General features: G+C 37.9%; 1 protein-coding gene across 1 annotated transcript; it reads left to right on the forward strand.

The window, feature by feature from the left end:
* The first annotated feature begins 17,690 nt into the window (after positions 1-17,690).
* On the forward strand, positions 17,691-20,374 carry LOC100733597 (regenerating islet-derived protein 3-gamma-like). The gene is made up of 6 exons (XM_003468904.5): positions 17,691-17,757; positions 18,048-18,125; positions 18,680-18,798; positions 18,968-19,105; positions 19,685-19,811; positions 20,092-20,374. Exons 2-6 carry the CDS (start codon positions 18,065-18,067, stop codon positions 20,157-20,159), a joined length of 513 nt encoding a protein of 170 aa, XP_003468952.2. The 5' UTR covers positions 17,691-17,757; positions 18,048-18,064; the 3' UTR covers positions 20,160-20,374.
* Positions 20,375-20,599: the final 225 nt, after the last annotated feature.

Below are 20,599 nucleotides of genomic sequence, written 5' to 3' on the forward strand. Positions count from 1 at the left end.
GTTTTCAGACACGGTTATGCCCAGACCATGGTCAACAAACTTCAGGTTGCTGGAAAAAGAAGGCCACGGCTGGTTCAGAGCTGGGCAGGCCCCATCTGACCTTGACTCTGATTGCACTCCGAGCACGTAGGCTCAAGATCACAGCTCATATATGCACTGCTTTCCTCTCAGGACCTTACAAAGCTTTAGGTAAATAGAAAGCAAAAAGGACACATCTGGGATAGTTAAACCAGGTTTAAATGGAACTGAAGAAGAGAGTTAGGTTTGAGCGCCAAATGACTCAAAAGTCTTCTGCCCTGCTTCCTGATCTGTATTTCAGCTTCGCCAGATAGCTTGTTGCTACCTGCGCATATGTGCCTGAGGCCCTGTGCTTGGAACGCTTTCCTCTCTTGTCCCTGTCTGGATGACTAGCTTCTCCGTATTCTTGTGCCTCCTCTCAATATCCTCTTCTGCAGGAAACTCTGATAGCATCCATCCTGCACTAATGACTCATATCAATGTGCCACTTGTCAAATGTTCGTGTGGTAGTGGAGGCATTGTTCTCCCAGTGGAAAATCACTTCTTTTTTTCTTATCTCCCTGCATATACATACACAGTTCTCTCCAGTTAGGAGAGATGAGAGGCAGGAGGAAGCTACATGTTGCTGACCATCAGCAGCCCACAGTGATTTTTGTCTGATTATTACAAAACCGTTCTAGTTTAATCCCAACATAAATTCATGCAGCGAGCACCATTTCAGCCACATGGAAAGTACAGCTAACAAAATAATAAAATACTAGAAAGACCAGTAAGCCCAATCGGAGATTTAGATATTGTTTTACACCTGTACTCCAATGAAATTTGATGTGGATAATGTCAAATCTACACTAACATTATCTTTAATTATTTCTCATATTTTAATGATTATTAATATTATTTTCATCTTGATTATGTGAGTGGATTTCCTACAAAAGAAATGAACTTTGCACATGCCTGTAATCCCAGCCCTTGAATGGTTGTGAGGCAGGAGGATTACAAGTTCAAACCCAAGCCGGGTAATTTAAAAGCCTATCTCAATATAAATCTACAAAATAGGGCTGAGGATGTAGCTCACTGTGGCCCTGGGTTCAATCTCCAGTAACACACACACACACACACACACACACACACACACACACACACACACGCACACACATGCCCACACACGCACACACACACACACACACACACACACACACACACACACACACACAAAGTTAGAGAAGGAAAAAGGGCTTTGCCACTTGGCCTGATAATATTTTTATGTTTATAATGTCACATCACCTAGGCAGAAATTTTTCACCCTCATCCCCAGAATTGGTGCCATCACCCCAGAAGCAGCCTTAAATGTGCCTGATGATGCAGAGGGAAAGAGAGCCGGGGCAGACCCCAGGAGCTGCAAAGGGCTCCAGAGGTCTGTCCTGATGATTGGGTGAGAAATGGCATATGACTGAAGTCTCACAGGTACTCTCAGCAGCAAGGACTTCAGAGACACTGTCCAAGGCCCAGCTGTTTATTTCCTCCTGCTGCTCCTTTCCTAAATAAGTGTTCAGCAAAAGGCACCTGCATCTTCACCGGGCATGTACGCCTCGTGGAAAACCCCGCAGATACTTCTCACTGCTGCAATGTTGCAAGCTCTTTTCTGGGCCTCCAGCCTGTCTTGTTTGTCTCTTTATGCCACTTCCTGGCTTTTTTGTCATCCACAGTTTTAAACTCATTTTCGCTTAGCTTGACATTTCTGTCCATTAAAACCCAACTGGAGACAAAACTCTGACACACCATTCCTTAGGAAACTAAGAGCTGATCATAATTTAATGTGCTGTTCCTCGCAAGAAAAGCACAAATTATTTTATTGTGGTAAAATATATCATCTCCTGGGCATAGGACATATTTCCTTTCTTTTAATTTTAAATATCTACATGATTTTGGCAGCCTTGCATCTCTTTGTAAATCCTCAATATGCTTTTTAAAAAGGAACATTATTGATTATTTTAGGAAACTGAGCTGTGCAATTCTGTAGCCACCAGGTACACATCTGTTGGGAAACTCACTGTGGCTGCTTTGTGTGGTTAGTAGTAAACCTAAGCTCAATTATAAGACAGCATGAACAAGCTATAAAGTAGCTCAGTAGAAATTTTCGTATTGACTTCACATTGAAATATTTTTGATATATTAGATAAACAAAATATGCTACTGAAACTAATTCCACCAGTTTTCTTTTGCTTTTTATATTATTTGCTTTTTATATTATATTTGCTTTTTATTATATTATATTATTTGTCTTTTACACTATATTATATTTGCTTTTTATATTATATTATATATTTATTTTTGATTTTCATATTATATTATATTTCCTTTTTATTGTATTATATTATATTATATTATTTGCTTTTTGTGTTATATTATTTTTTATCTTACTAGAAAAATTTGAAGTGATACATGTGATTTGCCTCACATTACATTTCTATTGCTCCTTGGTATGGTATAGAAACTTGTATGTATGTGACTTATATATTTTCACAGTCATTTAATGTCTAAGGGATTAATCATTACCTGATCTCATTTTAAAAATGGAGGCTTAAGGCAGGGGAGGTGGCTCAGTGGTATAAGTGCCTGCCTGGCAAGTGCAAGGTTATGAGTTTGATTCCCGGTACCAAAAGAAAACAAAAAAATCATGGAGGCTTTTAGTTTGCTCAGCATCACAAAGCTAGCAGCAAAAATTAGATCCTCAGATTACTACCCCAAAACCTGGTCCCTGTGCAAAAATTCTAGGACACTTTCATTGCTTTTGATATAACAATGAACTTAGGTCTCAGGCAAACTTTCAACTGCCTTTCAAGTAACATTTCAATTTTTAAGTCAGAAAAATAAGGCCAGATAGATACCTTAAGAACTTATGAGAGTTCTTTATGCCCAGTAAATGATATTGCACAATGAAACACAAAACTGTTAAAGAAAGCTCTGCTTTAATAGACAAAAAGTCTCTTTTTCCAAGGGAAATAAATTACTAACCTTTGGCCTTTTGTTTTATGCTCTCTGAGCAAAGATACACTTTGCTTTCTTCTCCCTCAAACATCCATCCCATTGACCATTCATCGACCATGACGAATCTTACATTAGGCTGTTGCCACTCCATCCAAATGTCATCCTCATGTCCCTCTTCCTGGCCCAAATCCATGATGTCTGCTTTCACTGCAATGGGTGGATCCAATGTGGGGTCACTAAAATGTTGGACTGGGGATCAAGTCAGTCAGTGGGTTCATAGTCCCTGAAAGTATTCAAGCTTTAGAAACAACTCCTTGGGATGATAGTTAGGATATCTTCCAACAATAACTGTCAACAGATCAAAAAGATATTAAAGAGGCAAATCCTTCGGAATGTTTACCATTGGATGGACTCAAATGTTTCTTCCTTTCCCCACTGCTTTGGTTTAGATCTACTGTTTCCCTGAGCGTTCACCCATTTGGATGATGATCGGATCATGAATGGATCGTGCTTATCAGTAGATTTATCCATTGGTGAGCTCAGTAGCCAAATATGCCATTACGAGGTGGACCCTGGGTGGAGGTGGTCACTGGGATGTGACCTAGAAGGCTATGTTCTTGTTCCCAACTCCTCCCTTCTCTCTGTCTCTTGAATATCATGATACAAAGAACTTTCATTTACTAAGCTCTTCCTCCCTTTTTTTTTTCTGCCTTGGAGTCAGCTGACCAGGCACAGAGTAAGGCCTCTGAAACTTGGGGCTAAAATACACCTCTCTTTCTTGGAGTTAAATATTCAAAGCACTTTTGTCTCAGCAAAGACAAAGTGACCAATACAGCCACTGCTATTGAGATTACCTGCTTCACTGCTGCAGAGACATCCTTTATATTCCAGAATAACTGAGTCTCAAATGCTGAAGATAAATTCAACAGTCCAAGCTGATAAAGAAGCATGCTTGATGATAAAGTTCAATGAAGACGGTTGTGTTAGAAATTATTTAGGCATGTGAATGTAATTTCAAAGATCAATAAATGTGCCAAGCAAATGTAGCCTGAAGTTAAACTACTGACAGAGAGGGACTTAGGACTGATTTTCCACCTTCTTGTTAAAAAAAGCTTAACAGTTTACCTTGCCTTTATCTTAGTAAATTGCTATTTTTAGAGCAAGAAAACATTCTTTTTTTTCTGAGGGTTGTATGTGTGTATGTGTTTTTTTTTTATAAACAGAAACATTCTTTACAAAATGGCAATAGGAATAAATGATATATCTTTGTTTCTATTTATATTATTTTACAAGGAATTGAATGTATTTCCTCCTCTCTGTATTCAGCCCTGTGCTAGGCACTGCAGCATATTAAAAGTCAAGTGCACAGCCACTGCTCTTGAAGAGTGTAGACATACTCAGAGAGACATTCAAGGGTGATGGTATAAAAAACATAATGCGAGCTGCAGGGGTGCTGTACAAGCACTGCTTCCACTATGAAGACGAGGTAGAAGACTGTTGTATGCCTTGTCACTGACTCTAGACTCTGCCTACATCACTCCTGTCATTTGGTCACCCCACATCAATGGATTCAGGGATCTCCTCCAATACGTAACTCCCCTGTCAAAGTCTAAACCTGGCCTGGCTCCTGAGCGTCATTCTGCATTTTCTCCTGGAATTTTTTAAAAAATCGTTTAAAAAAGAAAACATTAGCTAAAATATACCCATCACAAGTCCCTTCCATTTACCATGATCAGAATTTGTCCTGTGGGTGCACATTTGCACATTTTACTGTTACTTAAAATCTAACTTGTCATTTTATCTTACTAAATGCTTCCTCTTGGACAGAACATGTCTCCTCCAAGAGACTCAGTTTTATTGCATGCCATCTGATTACTAACACCGGGGAACCAATTTTTAAATAAAAACTGATGAAATTTTTGCAAAGATAAAGTACCATTTATATCATTTTGATTGTCACTTGAGAATACCATCTCTCTTGCTTATATGTTCATCTCCTAACTTGTCTCCCCACCTCCATCAGCTCTCTTTGCATCTAAATTCTTGTTTACTTCATGTCTCTACCTAAGGATGTACAGAAACCTTATGCTGGATTCTGGATCTTAGCTTTAGCACAGAAAACACTGGAATGAGACTAAAATCTGTCCGTACTTCTAGTTCTGATGCATCTCAACATCCACCTGGGACTGCTCCAGCCTGTCTGAACTTCATAAGTAGCAGAGTCTTTTGTCAAAGAACTCAACAATAAAAGAGCAGACAGAAAAGCCTGTTGTTAAGAGGTCTGGACTGTAAAAGAAGATAAGTAACTCTGAGCACAGGGTGGTGACTGGTACACAAAACTCTCAGCCTCTTCACTTGAATCAATGTCTTTTCCTCAGGAAAGGTAGAAAGATTGTGGGTAACCACAAATAGAAATGGGATTTTATTGCTCCAGAACAAGGGGCTCAAATGCGAGAGATAAAAGAGCATCAAGAGACCTTAACACTGCTCTGGAAATCCTCTGAGTAACATGAAAGAGGAACCCCGCCTCTCCCCCATCAGCCCAAGGCACATCCTTGCATGGTCCACAGCTGAACCCCAGGAGGCTCTTATGAGAGCAGGGGTGGTGAAGGGGCTCCCATGCAAACTAGCAGCAGTGCTGGTGCCAGTGGGCGACTAAGTGGGGAGACACTGTCAGAAATTGGAAATGGACCACCAGAAGAACTACCCATGGATCTCTGTCAAATAATCTTGCAAATTTGAAGAAACACTTGAGATGGAAGGCAGGGAAATTTTGTGCAATTCTTAGGAAAGAGACAGGACCTATCCAGCATTAGCAACAGTGATGAAAAACCAATAAAACTCTAATTTTTAGTGCTAAGGTGCCTCATTTAAGCCCACAATCAGGGCAATATATATATATTCCAAATATCCTAAGAAATCCCCAAATAAAACATCAAGTGAATGTGATATACGTCACTTAACTAAACACTGAGTTATATCCAAGTCTCTGTTATGCTGACATGTTATATGACCTATTTTGAACATTCATAGAAAACAGTCCATTATGTAGTATCTGTCTCAATCACTTTGCTAATTGCTGAGACGAAATACTTCCCAAAGTTAAGGGAAGAAATATTTATTTAGCTCACAGTTTGTAGAAGTTTCAGTCCATAGTCAGATTTTTTCAAGGCAGGATGGCTTAGCAGAGAACAGTTCATGGTGGGCAGAAGGCAGCAAAGCAACAAGAGACCTTAACAGGGTTTTCTGTCCCTTTTATGCTCTATTTAGGATACTGGAATTAGGGCAATGCCTAACCAGTCAGTGAATCAATTTAGTAATCATCCACCCTTAATCCCAGCCTTGTACCATGAATCAATCATACACTCTAGATCCAACCCCCTCTGAAAAAGCCCTTCTATGACTGCATGAAGCTTCAGGGGGAACATCTAAACACAAGTGATAGCAATATCTTCATCATATTCCTTGCTGGACAATATACCTGATACCTACAATGTTAAAGAGGGGAGATTTAGTTTGGCTTATACTTAACAGTTTGTGATTGACTGCCTTGAAGACAGAAATGACAGGGTAGAAAAGCCTGATATAAGGGAAGCTTCTCAGTTCATGGCAACCAGGAAGCAGCAGGTCAAGGGAGGGGCCTGGGAGTATAAACCTGTGCAGGTCACACAACGCATGTGCCACCACTCCGACCAGGCGTGCCTCTCACCAGCACATTCAGCTATGAATTCCGCACTGGTTAACCCACTGAGGAGCATGGCACTCCTATGATCCAGTCAATCCCCTTCCAAAAACCCCACCTCTGAACAGAAGAGGTTTTGTGGGACATTCTATCTAAACCATAACACTTAGGTAACCAAACAAACATACATAACACCACCCACATACATATTTACATCTTGTACTGGGAATCAAACTCATGATGTTGCACTTACCAAGCAGGCATTGTGTTGCTAAGCTATATCCCCAGTCCCCATATGCTTTTATATACACATGCATACACACACAAGAACACAGAAAAATCTTCCCTTGTATATGGAGTGGGTACGCTTCGAACCTGCTCTTTATTTTCAAAGAAAGATGTTGCCAAGGAAATCTATTTTTCTAGTTTTTTCTCACTAATACTTAATTTGAAATATTTTGTAATTTTTATCTTAAAAACGAAAATGTGTTTATAGTGCTAAGTCAAAAATAAACACATTCATTTGGCACACGGAATAAATAAAACAGACCTGTATGCAGACATTGGCTGGAGAAGGCTAAACCTGACCAGACTGTGACTGTAAACTGTCAGGTGGTTGTGTGTCTCCTTTGTACAGCACAGGCACCTTATACTGATAGGTAAAGGATTGTGGGGTGGGAGAGTGGGTGCAGAAATGTGGACAGTGGGTCATGATTCAGAAATTATTAACTCTTTGCCAATATTTTCTTATCCTAGAAGGACCTGGATGGTAGATATTATCAATGTCATATTTTAAAATGACATACACAGAATGCAGACCTGCCATCAGTAAAAATGAATTAAACTATGAAGTTTGGACTGAGTGGATCCAAAGACCCCACTCCAGCCTCCTTTCCCTCATGCTTTTCTGCGAGGGCCAATGTCTTTTTATTTTTATTTTATTTTATTTTATTTTTGTCTTTTTTGTTTTTATCGGTACCAGGGATTGAACTCACGACTGCCTGCTTGCAAGGCAGGCGCTTATGCCGCTGAGCTAAATTCCCAGCCCCAAGGGCCAATGTCTTTGATTCTTAAAAGAATCTTAAAAGATTGTCTCTATCTCATCACTGATGTTAACAGATTCAGAAGAGTTAAATTATACTTTTTCTCTCATAGAATCAGAAAGTGTCTGCACTGACATTTATACTTAGTCTTTTTCAAAACTATAGTGGGTTTAGAACCTGGGATGGATCAGGTTGCTTCTGCATAAAATGCCATCATTTCCATGGCGGTCACTTGCTGATGGGGAATGTGTGGTCAACACTGTTAGACAAGCAACTCTCTATGCTTGTTGCATTACTGCAGTTATTAAGTAAAAGAAAGCATTTTAAGACACTGTTTTAAGAACATTTAATGTGTATGAGCAGAGGGACAAAACTGCTTAAGTTACCATTAACCATCTCCCTTTACAGGATTAAAGCTGACTGTAGAAAGTCTCCCTGAGACATCGCTTATGGTGGGGCAAAGGGTGATTATGGTTATAATCAATGATTTGAGGTTTTGTGTTTTTGCTTTAAGCTTAAGCCAAGAACACCAAGGTAAGCACATTCTGGTAATAATTCAAACACTTGAATAATTCAAACACTTTTCCTGTTGCTTCTCAATTTGAAAGCAGTAGCCCCTGGCTACCACTTAGTCCCCATCAGTTATGCTGAACTGTGAGTCATCTCTGCCAAAAAGAAAAAGCTTTTTTAAGTCAAGCATATTCTCTGTGAGCTTAGTTCATGCAAACATGAGCCACCTGGTGGAGTAAAAGATTAAATTCTTGACGTTTCTCAAAACAGATGTGCTAAGCCATAGGCTATGAAAAAGCACTCAAGTTCCTACCATTATTTCCTTTAGAATAAGTAAATATGTCCACTTGTTTCTCTTGATAGGAAATTGTAAATATTCATCATAAGAAGCTCCATTTAAAATTTCAAAAGGAAAAATTATTTTGAGAACATGTAGAGTCAATTTCAGTGCTTTGGCTAGACTTGAATTATGCAGCATTTAGAAAAATAGATACAACCATATTTTTTAAAAGTACAAAACTTCAAATGACTAAATAATAATACAGTGAAACTTGTTATGTAAATCATTATGAAAAGACTAATGTTAATATCATCCTTATGTTTTTCATGGTATTCTATCGTCTGCCAACATATTTGTTATATCATTGTTCTTACTAAATTCATTCACCATGTCTTAAAAACCAGAGAATACGAATCGCAATTAGAGTACACCACTGGGACCATCACATCCCTGAGACAAATTTTTTTCCAATGTTGTTAGGCTATTTAGAATTCATGAGTTTCAGTCTTTATTTCAGGATTTGCAGAAACGTTTTGCAGGGTAATAGTTCAGCTTTGAAATATCTACCCTTTATGACTCTGATGATACCTTTCCTAAAGCTGTTGCTATTTCTTTGTATTATTTTACAGACTTCTAAGTCAATACCAGTTCCCAGGGTCTAGAATAACTGCAGCTTTCAAGCTCTCCTCAATCTATGCCATTGGATGAAGATACCTATGTCTCATGGACTTTGTTTTGTACCCTCTAACTCATTTGATTTACTGTAAGAAGTTTGGAACTCTGCTTTCTTCTTAGTAAATTTCCTTTGCACCTTTTAGGCATATTGATTTTATCTCCTCAGTCCTGAGAGAGCTCTCAAAATACACTTCAAGGTGTTAAACTACATAGATGGAGCTGGTATGACTGTAGAAAAAGATGACATCTGTTAAAATCCACTTGGAACACTTGTTAGTGGTTGCAAAAACCCAGAGACATCATTCTGAACATATATTCGCAAGCACATACTTTTAAATTCACACACATGGGCACCTAAATATAACATAAAAATGTCAATGGCTTTATCAAGTCCCAAAATTCATCCATAATGACTTAGAATAGTTTGTATGTTTTCTTGAATGGACTAGACCAATCTTCCATGAAGCAAATATGTTTGTATAAAATGACATTTAACTCTACACAACACTCAGAAAAGGTAGCTAACCAATCTCTTGCAGAAAATTCCACTAGCAGAAGTCAAATAAGATGTTCTAAAATTAATGAATTGATCGACTGGGGTGAAATATGTCAAAAACCTTCCAAGTCACACAGCACCTAATTGGGTCTTTTCAAAATTTAATTCATTGTTGCTTAATGTCTCTAAAATGTCAGTTAAAAGGAAATGGTGTGTAGTCTGCTATCCAGAAAGAGAAATGTAAGGGAAAAATATGTTCTCAACTGACAAGGTCTCTAACATGCCATGTGACCTAGTATAAATCACGGCCCCTTTTTATTTCTAAATCTGCTTATTGTAATATGGAATTAATTAGCACCTGTCCTTTCTAACCTACAGGATAATTTTGAAGATAAAAGGAGCTAATAGACAGTACTGAGCTTTAGACAACTGTATAAACTAAAGAGAATTTGGAGCTTGCAGTATTTGCATTACTTATGGAGATCAGGGAGGGGGTCAGTATCAGTCCCTTTCTTAAAACAAGGAATTGGTAGCATTGTATTTAGTATACATTAAGGGAATGTAGCAACTCCACTGAGCACATTCTTTTTCTTAGCATCCTTTAGGTTAATGAAGCTTTGCAAATAACCACACAGAGCTATTGGTTACAGAATTTCCCTAGTGCTTTCAATTCTCTCCATGTATAACAGAAATCCGATTTTCCTGGCTTAGGTCTTCTAAATGTCAGTTCCTTCCCAGTGGTAAATTGACACCTTCAGAAAACCATTTCCTTCCTCCTGATGTGGAAATAAATAGTCTTGCAGCAAATTCCAATACAATATTTCTTTATTTTCTAATCCCTTCCTTCCAGAAGAAGCTGTTAGTGATGATAAAGAACATTGCTTTGATATTTGGTGTCAACCTCTATGAAACTATGACCAAGTCCTTCAGCCTCTTCAAATTTTTATTGCCCTGTGTAAAAAATGATACTATGTATACGTGTACCATCATAGTCCACTGGATATTGTATATAATAACTTGCATGTAAATTGGTAACCTCACGTCTGACACAAAATTTAAAACTAACTATATAGGAGTTGTAATTGGATTGGCTTCTGCACTGACTGGTCTAGTAACTGTTTGATAATACTGAATTTATGAGTAAGATGAATTCCTAAATTACATACCATTTTTAAAGTAAATATACTTTTATTGCATTTAAGCAAATACACAGAATAAGGAGTTTCACAAGCACTGGTTGCTCAAGGTTCCCAGAGAAGATAACACTGCTAAAAGTTAAAGAATAACTCAAGCTGAATGCAACTAATAGATCAGCTGCATAAGACTCAGAGGAGTTATTTCTCTACAGCTTCCATCTTGTTCTTCCCTTCACTCTTTCCTAAGATCACATTTCTGTCTTTCTATTGAAAATTACTAAGCATCTCCTATGACATTACAAGGTATCAAAGGTAATATTATTAGCTGTTTTTTACCATGTAATCCTATGTGCTGGCACTGTGATTAATGATGCCCATGCATTGCTTCATTTAACTCCTGCCACATGAGATGGTCTAATTTTAGAGCCCATCGCCTCAATCACTTTGTTCATTGCTAGCTCACTGTCTGAGCTGGCATGGGACAAGTGTGCCCAAGAATGCTTATGTAAAAGGTACCAGGGGACATGGTGATCAGTAGAGGGAACCACAGCATTAAAGCATCCATGCGCTTTGAGATAATTTCTCAGCTAGAAATCTGATTGGGAATTCCAATCTCCTATTTCCTTTCCTTCCACCTACCTGACCTTTTTACTGTATTCATGTCACCTAATTCCAAACTTTCCTTGAGTGCTGGGGCTGGCATTTCTCCCTGTATCCTTAGAGGGCAGGAGTATTCTGCTCCTGGTGACACAGAGTTCTGTACCATGATAAACCCCATTTTCCCTGGGTCACTCTCAGTTTTGAGACACACCATTCCCTTTCTTCCTCAAGTTTAGATAGGCATTTCTGGTTCCTTTCTCATTCTTTTATTTATTAATTAATTTATGTATTTTAATACCGGGAATCGAACTCATGACTGGGTGCTTGCAAAGCAGGAGCTTATGCAGCTGAGCTAAATCCGAACCCCCTATGTTTATATTTTTACATTTTATTTATTTATTTCTCATTCTTATTTAATTCTCGGGCTGGTCCCCAATTGGTTCCTGTCCTAACCCATGAATATTGTTTGCTGGTTGTTTTTTCTGGGTTTCTTTTCTTTTCTTTTTTTCTTGTTTGTTTGTTTTGTTTTGAGACAGAATCTCACTGTGTAGTGCGGGCCAATCTTGAACTTGATATGTACCCCAGCCTAGCCTTGAACTAATGGTAACCCTCCTGCCTCAGCCTCCTGAGTGCTGGGATTATAAGAATTCACCACCATATCTGATTTATAATGGAAATTTAATCCCTCCCTCTAGATTGTCATAAACCACAGACAAATGTATAAAACACAAAGAAAAGAGAGGCAGATTAGTACGAAATAAAAAAGTTTGGGATACTACATACACACTGACTTGAATGGTATATTCTATAACATTCCTTGTTTTAGCTGAGGACAAGCAAATGCTTGTAATCTCAGTTAGTAGGAAGGCTGAGAAGTACAAGGATAGAAAATTCTAGGTAAGCCTGGGACTTAGCAAGACCTTGTCTCAAAAACTCAGTCCATGATCAGATGGCTTTAAGGCAGAAGCAGCTTGTAGAAAAATATTACCATGAAAAGCTGCTCAACCCATGACTGCCAGAAGAGAAGTCCCAAACAAGAACTCAGCCTTCTAGGTCACACCAGCACTGACCTGCTTTCAACAGGCCCCAGCTCCCAGCAGCAGGTTAATGCACTGCTAAGTGTGACACTGCCCCAACTTACCCACCTCGCACAAACCTGACCTCTAAATACACGAGAGCTTGGGGTCACATTTTAGATGTAAACTAGAAGAGATTGGGAATATATAGCTCAGTTGTAGTGTGACCTGGGTTGGCTTTCCAGGATTGAAAAATAAATATTCCCTTCTTTCTCTGCTGTTCTCACCTCAGGCCATGAAAATGTGAGGATTGTGAAAAAAAATTTCTTTTGCTCTGAGTTCCTAACTCTAACTTGCAATATCATGTATCTGAAGAGATCTCAGATTAGCTCGTCTTTCTTTTTCTGGTCTTGTCCCCTCATCCTTTCTCCTTTTGATAAATTTGTCTCTAGAAATTGACCACCAGAATACTTTCCTTCATAGAACATATTTCCACATGGACCCTGTAATGCTCCTTGATTTAGCTCAAATATATGCATGCTATTGTCTTGCTATATCCTTGATGCAATATACACTTTCTTGCATATCCAAACAGAAAAGGAGCTCAAGAGCTTATGAATCTTTTAATAAAGTTATTTAATCTAAACTATATGATGATTATTTAAATATATTCTGTCTAAGAAAGTATAGGACAGCCCAGTGGGTGAATGTTTCCATTCTAGAACTAAATTATTACTAATTTTTAATAAAAATAAAAGAGTAGAAGTTCTCTCTCATGGCTACATGTCCAGACTGGAGTTTTAATAGTTTACTTTTTCTGAAAATTATTTACAAATGATGTCTCTGATGCAGTAAGGCAATGTTTTTCTCTAGGATGGAGATCTTAATATTGAAGCAGTAATTCCACTTTTCAGGGGGGTCTCCTGACTTCCTGGATACTCCAGCATTCCAAGTAGCAACAGAGAAACCACTGACTGTCCCTCAGAGACTTTTCTTGGTCAACATTTCATTGGAAAATTGAGAAACATAGGTCAAGGTTGTTAAAATCACTTACTCAAAATTTATATGAACGTTTATAAACACATTTATAAGGAAAATAAGATTAAAATTGCAGTCTTCTCAATTTATATAGCATATTCCTGCCAAAGCATAAGAAAATGCCAGTATTCCTGAAGGATGCTACTGTTACAGGCAGCTGAGCTAGTTAAAAATACTATAGGCAGTCAGACAGGGCTAGGCCCTCAAAGAAGCCAGTACAGAGGACCAGATGTTTGATGACTCTGGAGGAGACACACATCTCTTTCCGTGGGACAGAAGGCAAAAAAAATGTAACTACACCCTTAAATATAATCCTTAGGCATTAAGTCTGGATGCACTGCTCTCTAAGAATGCCTACCTTCTACATGACTTGCTTCCCCATTTGTTCCCAATTTGATCAATTTTACCTGAGCTATGAATCTTATTGGCTAAACATATCTCTGTCCTACCTCATGCCCGTCTACCTCAGGAGTTCCCGGTTTTCTCCGAATTTAGACCAGCCTTACCTCTTGGTTTTACTCTGTAAAAATCCCTAGAAAAGACAGAATCTTTAGCACTTGGGATCCCTTGGATCCTTTCTGTCTCTTTCTGTTTATTTCTCTCAATAAGTATTTCTACCTTTAACCTCCATTGTTCCTAAAATTCATTTTAGAGAACACACACTTGTTCCAGACATACAGTAGGTCGAGAGTTTCATTCCCCTATATCAGTAACACCAATTTGTACCTCTACCAGCAGCAATATAGATTCATTGACTCAAATTCTCATGAAAACATTGGACAGTTAAATGCTTTCATTTTAGTTCCCAGTCTCGTAGGTGTGAAGTTATATTTCATTTTTATTTAATCTCACTGATTGCTGAGGTGGACAGCTTGATTAATGTGTTGCCTCTTCATTGAAACATATTCTCATATTTTTGTTCATTTATAAAAATATATTCTTCATTTTCTCATTGATTTTAGGGCCTTTATTACATTCTAGATCATTATTCCTTATCAGTTACAAGCATGAAAAGCATTTTCTCTCATTTGTGGTGTACATTTTTTAAAAATTTAATGTCACATTTAGCAGTATTTTATTTTATAATTTGTGCATTTTTGTTTTTAAGAAATATACCTAAACCAAAGGCAGAAATATTTTTATTCTATTCTTTTTAAATTTTTAGCATTTTAAATAAGTCAATTTTAGATGTTATCTTTTGGATTCTTGGATAACCAATTAACTCAAAATATATCATTCTATCTAACTTGGAAATACTTTCCATTTTTAGATTCTATATAACACGTTCCTGGTCTCAGTCTTTGTATATACTGTAAAAGTTTGTTAAGCCTTAACCACGTACCTTGGGTTAAAAAATCTTGATGAAAACTAAAATCTTTACTCCATTTTTTTCAGAATATGTTGAATATTCTTGATTCTTTATTACTTTACAAAGTTTTTCACTCATTCATCAAGTTAAATGGGAAAAATCTGTTTTTGAAGAGGAAAAGAAGCAGCCTCCCAGAATATCAAGTCTTTCTCCTATAAACATGTTTGTAATCTCCGTATATTTTGTTTTTATGTTTGTTTTTGTACTGGGGATCAACTCAGGACCTCTAAGCACTTGAGCCCCTGAGTTAAATCCCTGGCTCAAAATCTCTGTATTTTTAATATTTGTTTATAGGTTAAATTTAACAAATGAGATTTTAGTATTATATATATATTTTTTTTTTTCCTAATTAAGTTGTGTTTCTAATAGTTGGTAAATTGAGTAGAATATCAGTATTCAATTAGAATTTATATCTTTGATAACTAAGTTATTTTTAAGTCTAATAATTTGAAAAATCTTTGTTTTTATAGTGATAACACATTATACATAAATAATGATATCTCATTTACTATTTTTCCTTGTTTAGATTTTTCTTTCTTATAGCATAGTACTGTTAAATGGAATTAAGAAGAGGAAGAAGAAACTTGTAAATTCTTGGTTTTAAAGGAAAATGATTTTGTACTTTTTGAGTTCTCATAAATTTCTTCAAGTTTTACATATTTTCTTAGTCCATCTTTGTTAAGAATTTTTATCACTGAATTATTAAATATAACAATATTTTTAGATGATCATAAGCTTTTTTATTCTTAAATATCAGAATAGGACAATAACAATAATGATTTCTCAAGATAAACCATCTTCACACTCCTAGGGTTAAATCTTTCCCTTAGTGTATTATACATATAAGTGAACATGATTTATTTAGTATTTTGTTCAGGAATTTTGTCTTTATGGTCCTGGGTAATCTTGGCCTTTAAATTTCTTTCCCTTGTTAGCTATTGATTTTTTGAAACTTCTTCATATCCCCTTTCCCAAAATATTATGAAAGAAATTCAGGCTAACCTAAAAAGAATATTACTATGAATCTCTGTGTATATTAATGGTTCCTCTTCTTTCATTCATATTCCCTTTTCTTTGTCACTAACACACTGAGTATATTGAAATAAATTCTGAAAAAATGCATCTGTATTATGTTATCTTTGAATGATAACTATGCTTTATATAATTTCAATATCATATTGAGCCCCCATATATAACCATTTATCTTCATACACGATCACTTTAAATAAATAACCTTATAGCTAGTATTTTCCTGTTTGTTCAAATCAAACTACACATATTAGAATTGGCAGATGTTTCTTTGAGAAGCTGAGTGATATTTTCTTAATTCATTGTTGAGAAAGAAGAGTCATTTGCCTGATGGGATTTCATACTTTCTGGACTTTGCTGTTTTATCTTTTTGCTGTGACATAAAACCTGTTTTTCATCTTATATATTTCCTGGATATTGTTACCTAAATATTGATCAGATGTTTTCATAATTAATTAATGATTTTTCATCTCAGAACATTTTTACACTCATAAAAATATTTAGAAACCCAAAGAATTACAGCTAATGCAGTTGTTGATCTCTATAAGCCATTTAAAGCAGAAATTTAAGAATATTTATGAGTTTTCTATGATCATTTTTAAAACATTTCATAAAATTCTTTTATGTGAAATACTGAAGAAAATCTAGCAGCCTATGTCTCAAGTAAAATTGTGTTACACAAAAGCACTGAATTAGAACTCAGTGTACACCATGGTTTTCCTCATAAAACCCACTGAATTTTAGGTTGGAGGCTTCCCATTTAGTCATGTATATTATTAAATTATATGGGCTCAAGGGTGTGATTTACTAACACTTGTTCATTATGTTCACTGTTTCATCCACTTCTGCCCACCCTCAATCAAGAATTTCTTAGCACAATGCAGTTCCCTCCATATCCAGAATCAATTCAAAATCTCTGCCTTTGATGATCATTTTGACTGCAATGTCACATGGTGAGAGGTGAGAGGGTAGATGAGGACACAATGTAATGTTTTTACAACCCTGCCTTTGCAGGGAAAGACTAAGGAAAGACTCCCAGAAACTCTCCAGAAAGTGCCAAGAACGATGGGGTAAGTGTGTTTGAAGCAAGGGAGGGTATTTTAAAGGGGAATCAATGGTCATGTGTCTTTTACTGGAATACATTTTTTAATTAAAACATTCACCATAGCTTTTGGTAACTCCTACTTTTTCTGTCTTCAGCTGTGTTCCTGTAGAGCTTCACTCCTGTAGAGCTTAACTCACAAAATCTCTTGAGATTCTTTCACTTACTACAAAGTTGAAGCAACAACTTTCAAGCTTTGCTTCTTCCCTTGGATTACATTCACTGGTATCCTTCAATAATACATTTTTTTTCTTCACCAATACATATAATTTCTGACCAGTACACTTTTCATTTAATAATTTTCCTTAAAAATTATTTAAACTGCTTAAATACACCTGAAAAAAGACAGTTATTCCAATCTTACCCAAAGCATGATACTAACATTAATTTTTCTTAATGTTCAAGGCCACAGTATTTGCACAAGCAACTGGAACATCACTATTAATGCCACAGGGCTGCCTTCATTCCCTTCAGTTTCTCAGAACAGGGTATCTGGGAGATTTGGGGGAAAGTTGATACTTCACCTGTTCTTGGGAACAGACCTGACCTGCTAACAGGAAAGTAGCAACAGCTGTGGTGATTCCCAGTCTTTGGCAGGAAAAGTCTCCTCCCACTGATGGGAATCTCCTGGAATCCATGCCAAGACCAACACCTGACCACCCCGTCCTGCTTTTGAATTCCAGGTATTCATCATGCCATCTCCCTCAGAACCTCTTATAAAAGCCCAGGCTTTATTGCCTTAACGTTCATCAGATTCTTGAAAGAGACAAAAGAGGTAAGTAGGAGCTGAAATAAATGGAAGAAGTGGAGAAGGTGAGGAAATGCCTCTGGCTCCAAGAATGCAGGAGCTTAAACTTAGCAGAGGCTGCCCTGGAAGCTATCAAGGGAAGTGAGGAATGTAGATTTCCCAAGTCCTTCCAAATTACCCAGGGACATGGGTATGACCAAGATCACTGCATCTCTATGGAGCCAGACACAGGAGAAGAAAGAAGAAAGTGATACTGTCTCTGCATGCCCTCTATCTGACCATGTCACCTTCTAGCCTGATTACCTTCTTGACTGCAGGCATCGTGCTGCCTTCCATGGCTCTCAGCATGTCCTGGGTGTTGCTGTCCTGCCTGATGCTCCTGTGTCAGGTTCGAGGTAAGTTTTCTGTGCCCCTGACACAGGGTTCCCTGTGAGTGTCAGAGCCACAAAGGGGAGGAATGTGCCTGTGTTTTCCCTTGGTAATGGTGATGTCCTCCACACAAGGGATCTACCAATAAGTCCTTCACTGCGCTGCCTTTCTTGTGATTACCATCAATGGAAGTGCCAGAATGGCCCAAGCCCAATGGAATGAGATGGCTTCTGATTTGGTCAGGAACCTGTGTTTTATATTAGGATTGAAGACAGAAAATGCGAAAGTTCAGTAATTAAAGTACGACAAGGCAAGGATTGAAGCACCAAAGCATGCCTGTCTCTCCAGAGTTAGAGGATAGGAGAACACATGGAATATCAGATGAGGGAGAAGTTCAAAATAAAAACAGTTGTTCCTCATGTAAGAGGACTAGTTTAAGATAAAAATAATCCCTTTAATTGTAGAAAAAAGAGGTAAAAATTCAGGATTATGGACTTAGCATCCAAGGACAGGTCTTATAATTATTCTCAGGGTTATCTACATTTTGCTCATACTTTTTTTGCCCCGCCCCCCACAAAAGGTGAAGTTTCCCAGGAGGAGCTGCCCTCTCCACGCATCAGCTGTCCAAAAGGTTCCAAGGCCTATGGCTCCCACTGCTATGCCGTGTATAGGACCCCAAAATCCTGGATTGATGCAGATGTGAGTGCTTGTATGTGGAGCTGTGCATTACAGGAAAGGTTGATAGGAGGGGTTCTCCAATGTTTCTTGTGAAAGAGAATGAAGAGCCTTGATTTTCTTATAAGGTCTCCACTTGAGTATTAATGCTGTATTATTCCCCACTGAGATCTCATTCTCTTTTCCCATGCAGCTGGCCTGCCAGAAGCGGCCCTCAGGTCACCTTGTGTCTGTGCTCAGTGAGGCTGAGGCGTCCTTCGTGTCCGCACTGGTCAGGAGCAGTGGGAGCTCCTCCCCATACATCTGGATTGGGCTCCATGACCCCACACTGGTGTGAATCTAACTATTTTCTCCCTTATGTTACCTGTCAAGTATTGTTGTCACCTCTCATGTGAAAGACCAGAAATAGTGCCGGGGAAGTAGACCTCAGGTTTTAGATGACATGGGAAATCCAGGAGATCCACTAAAGAGCTGAGTACTGTGATGTGCCTCACCTTCAGATTGTTTTAATCTGCCTATTTTCAAGAATTACTTAAACCACTCATGATGCCTTGGAAATAATTTGTCTGAGTTTCAAACAAGTACACAAATTAGGGGACCCTAAATGAGAATAAGTCCATATTTATTGATTATATAATAGATACTGCTTTGAATTTCTGAGGATAATCACACATATACTACAAATTATGCTCAGCAAGCAACTTTCAACTTTGAGTGTGTCCAAAGCTCTTCTGATAATTGACTGGTATTTGCTAATGGGAAAGAGGCATTCAAAGAGAAAGTTTAGTAGAGCGATACGGTCAGTATGTGGAGAAGTGCACCACATTCCATGAGGTACTTAGAAAAGAGATAATGCAAACAAAGAGACAATGACCATTCCATTCACCTGGCCGCATTTTCTACTTCACAGGGTCTAGAACCCAATGCAGGTGGATGGGAGTGGAGCAGCACTGACGTGCTGGATTTCTTCAACTGGGACAGGAATCCTTCCACTGCCTCTGACCGTGGTTTCTGTGGAAGCCTGTCACAAACCTCTGGTAAGAAACACTGGGGCAATCTCTACCCAGACTTCTACATCTCTTTTGCATATCCGCAGGCCTGACCTTCCAGCAATCCTGCTGAGATAGAAATCCATTGTCAGCTTCTATTCTGCCATCTTCTCTTACCTTCCCTGTCTCTGCATCTCCTTCTTTGGTTCTGTGACCCTGGTGAAGATGGGAGTGCTGCTTTGAAGCCTCTATTGCACTCTATAATGTCTTTTCTTTAAGTTTATGTGATTCACCAGACCTGTTTCCTTTACCTGTTCTGTCTCTCCAGGATTTCTGAAGTGGAGAGATTATAGTTGCAATGCACAGTTACCCTATGTCTGCAAGTTTAGAGACTAGGGTGAGTAGAGAGGAATCTGAAGTTGTATGTTACTCATCGCCAATGGAAGAGTCTGGGTGTGAAGATTCACCCAGGAAGACAACATTTTCACCCCTTCACCCCAAGTGTGACCCTCCTTATGATCTTTTCTCTTACGCTTTTCCCCTCACCCACATTTCAGACTCTTCCATGTTAAGCCATGCCTCAGAGAGCAATAATAAACATTTTTACTTTATACGTGTATGTTTTCATGTTTTCTCCTTATATGGTCGAAATATACTAATGAAATGCAAGGGATTAACAGAGCAAATTATTGTTAAGTAGGCTGGATAACCATCACAAAATGATAAAAGACGTTGATTCTCAGAAAAGATGTGAAAACACTTAACAACTATGCACTTAACAAGAGAATATCAGATATAAGAGAAATTAACTTATAGATAGAAAACTTTATTGTACA

The sequence above is a fragment of the Cavia porcellus genome, unplaced genomic scaffold, assembly GCF_034190915.1.
Source record: "Cavia porcellus strain 051 isolate PalLab524CR breed Dunkin Hartley unplaced genomic scaffold, mCavPor4.1 scaffold_18, whole genome shotgun sequence".
NCBI classification, from domain to species: Eukaryota; Metazoa; Chordata; class Mammalia; order Rodentia; family Caviidae; genus Cavia; species Cavia porcellus.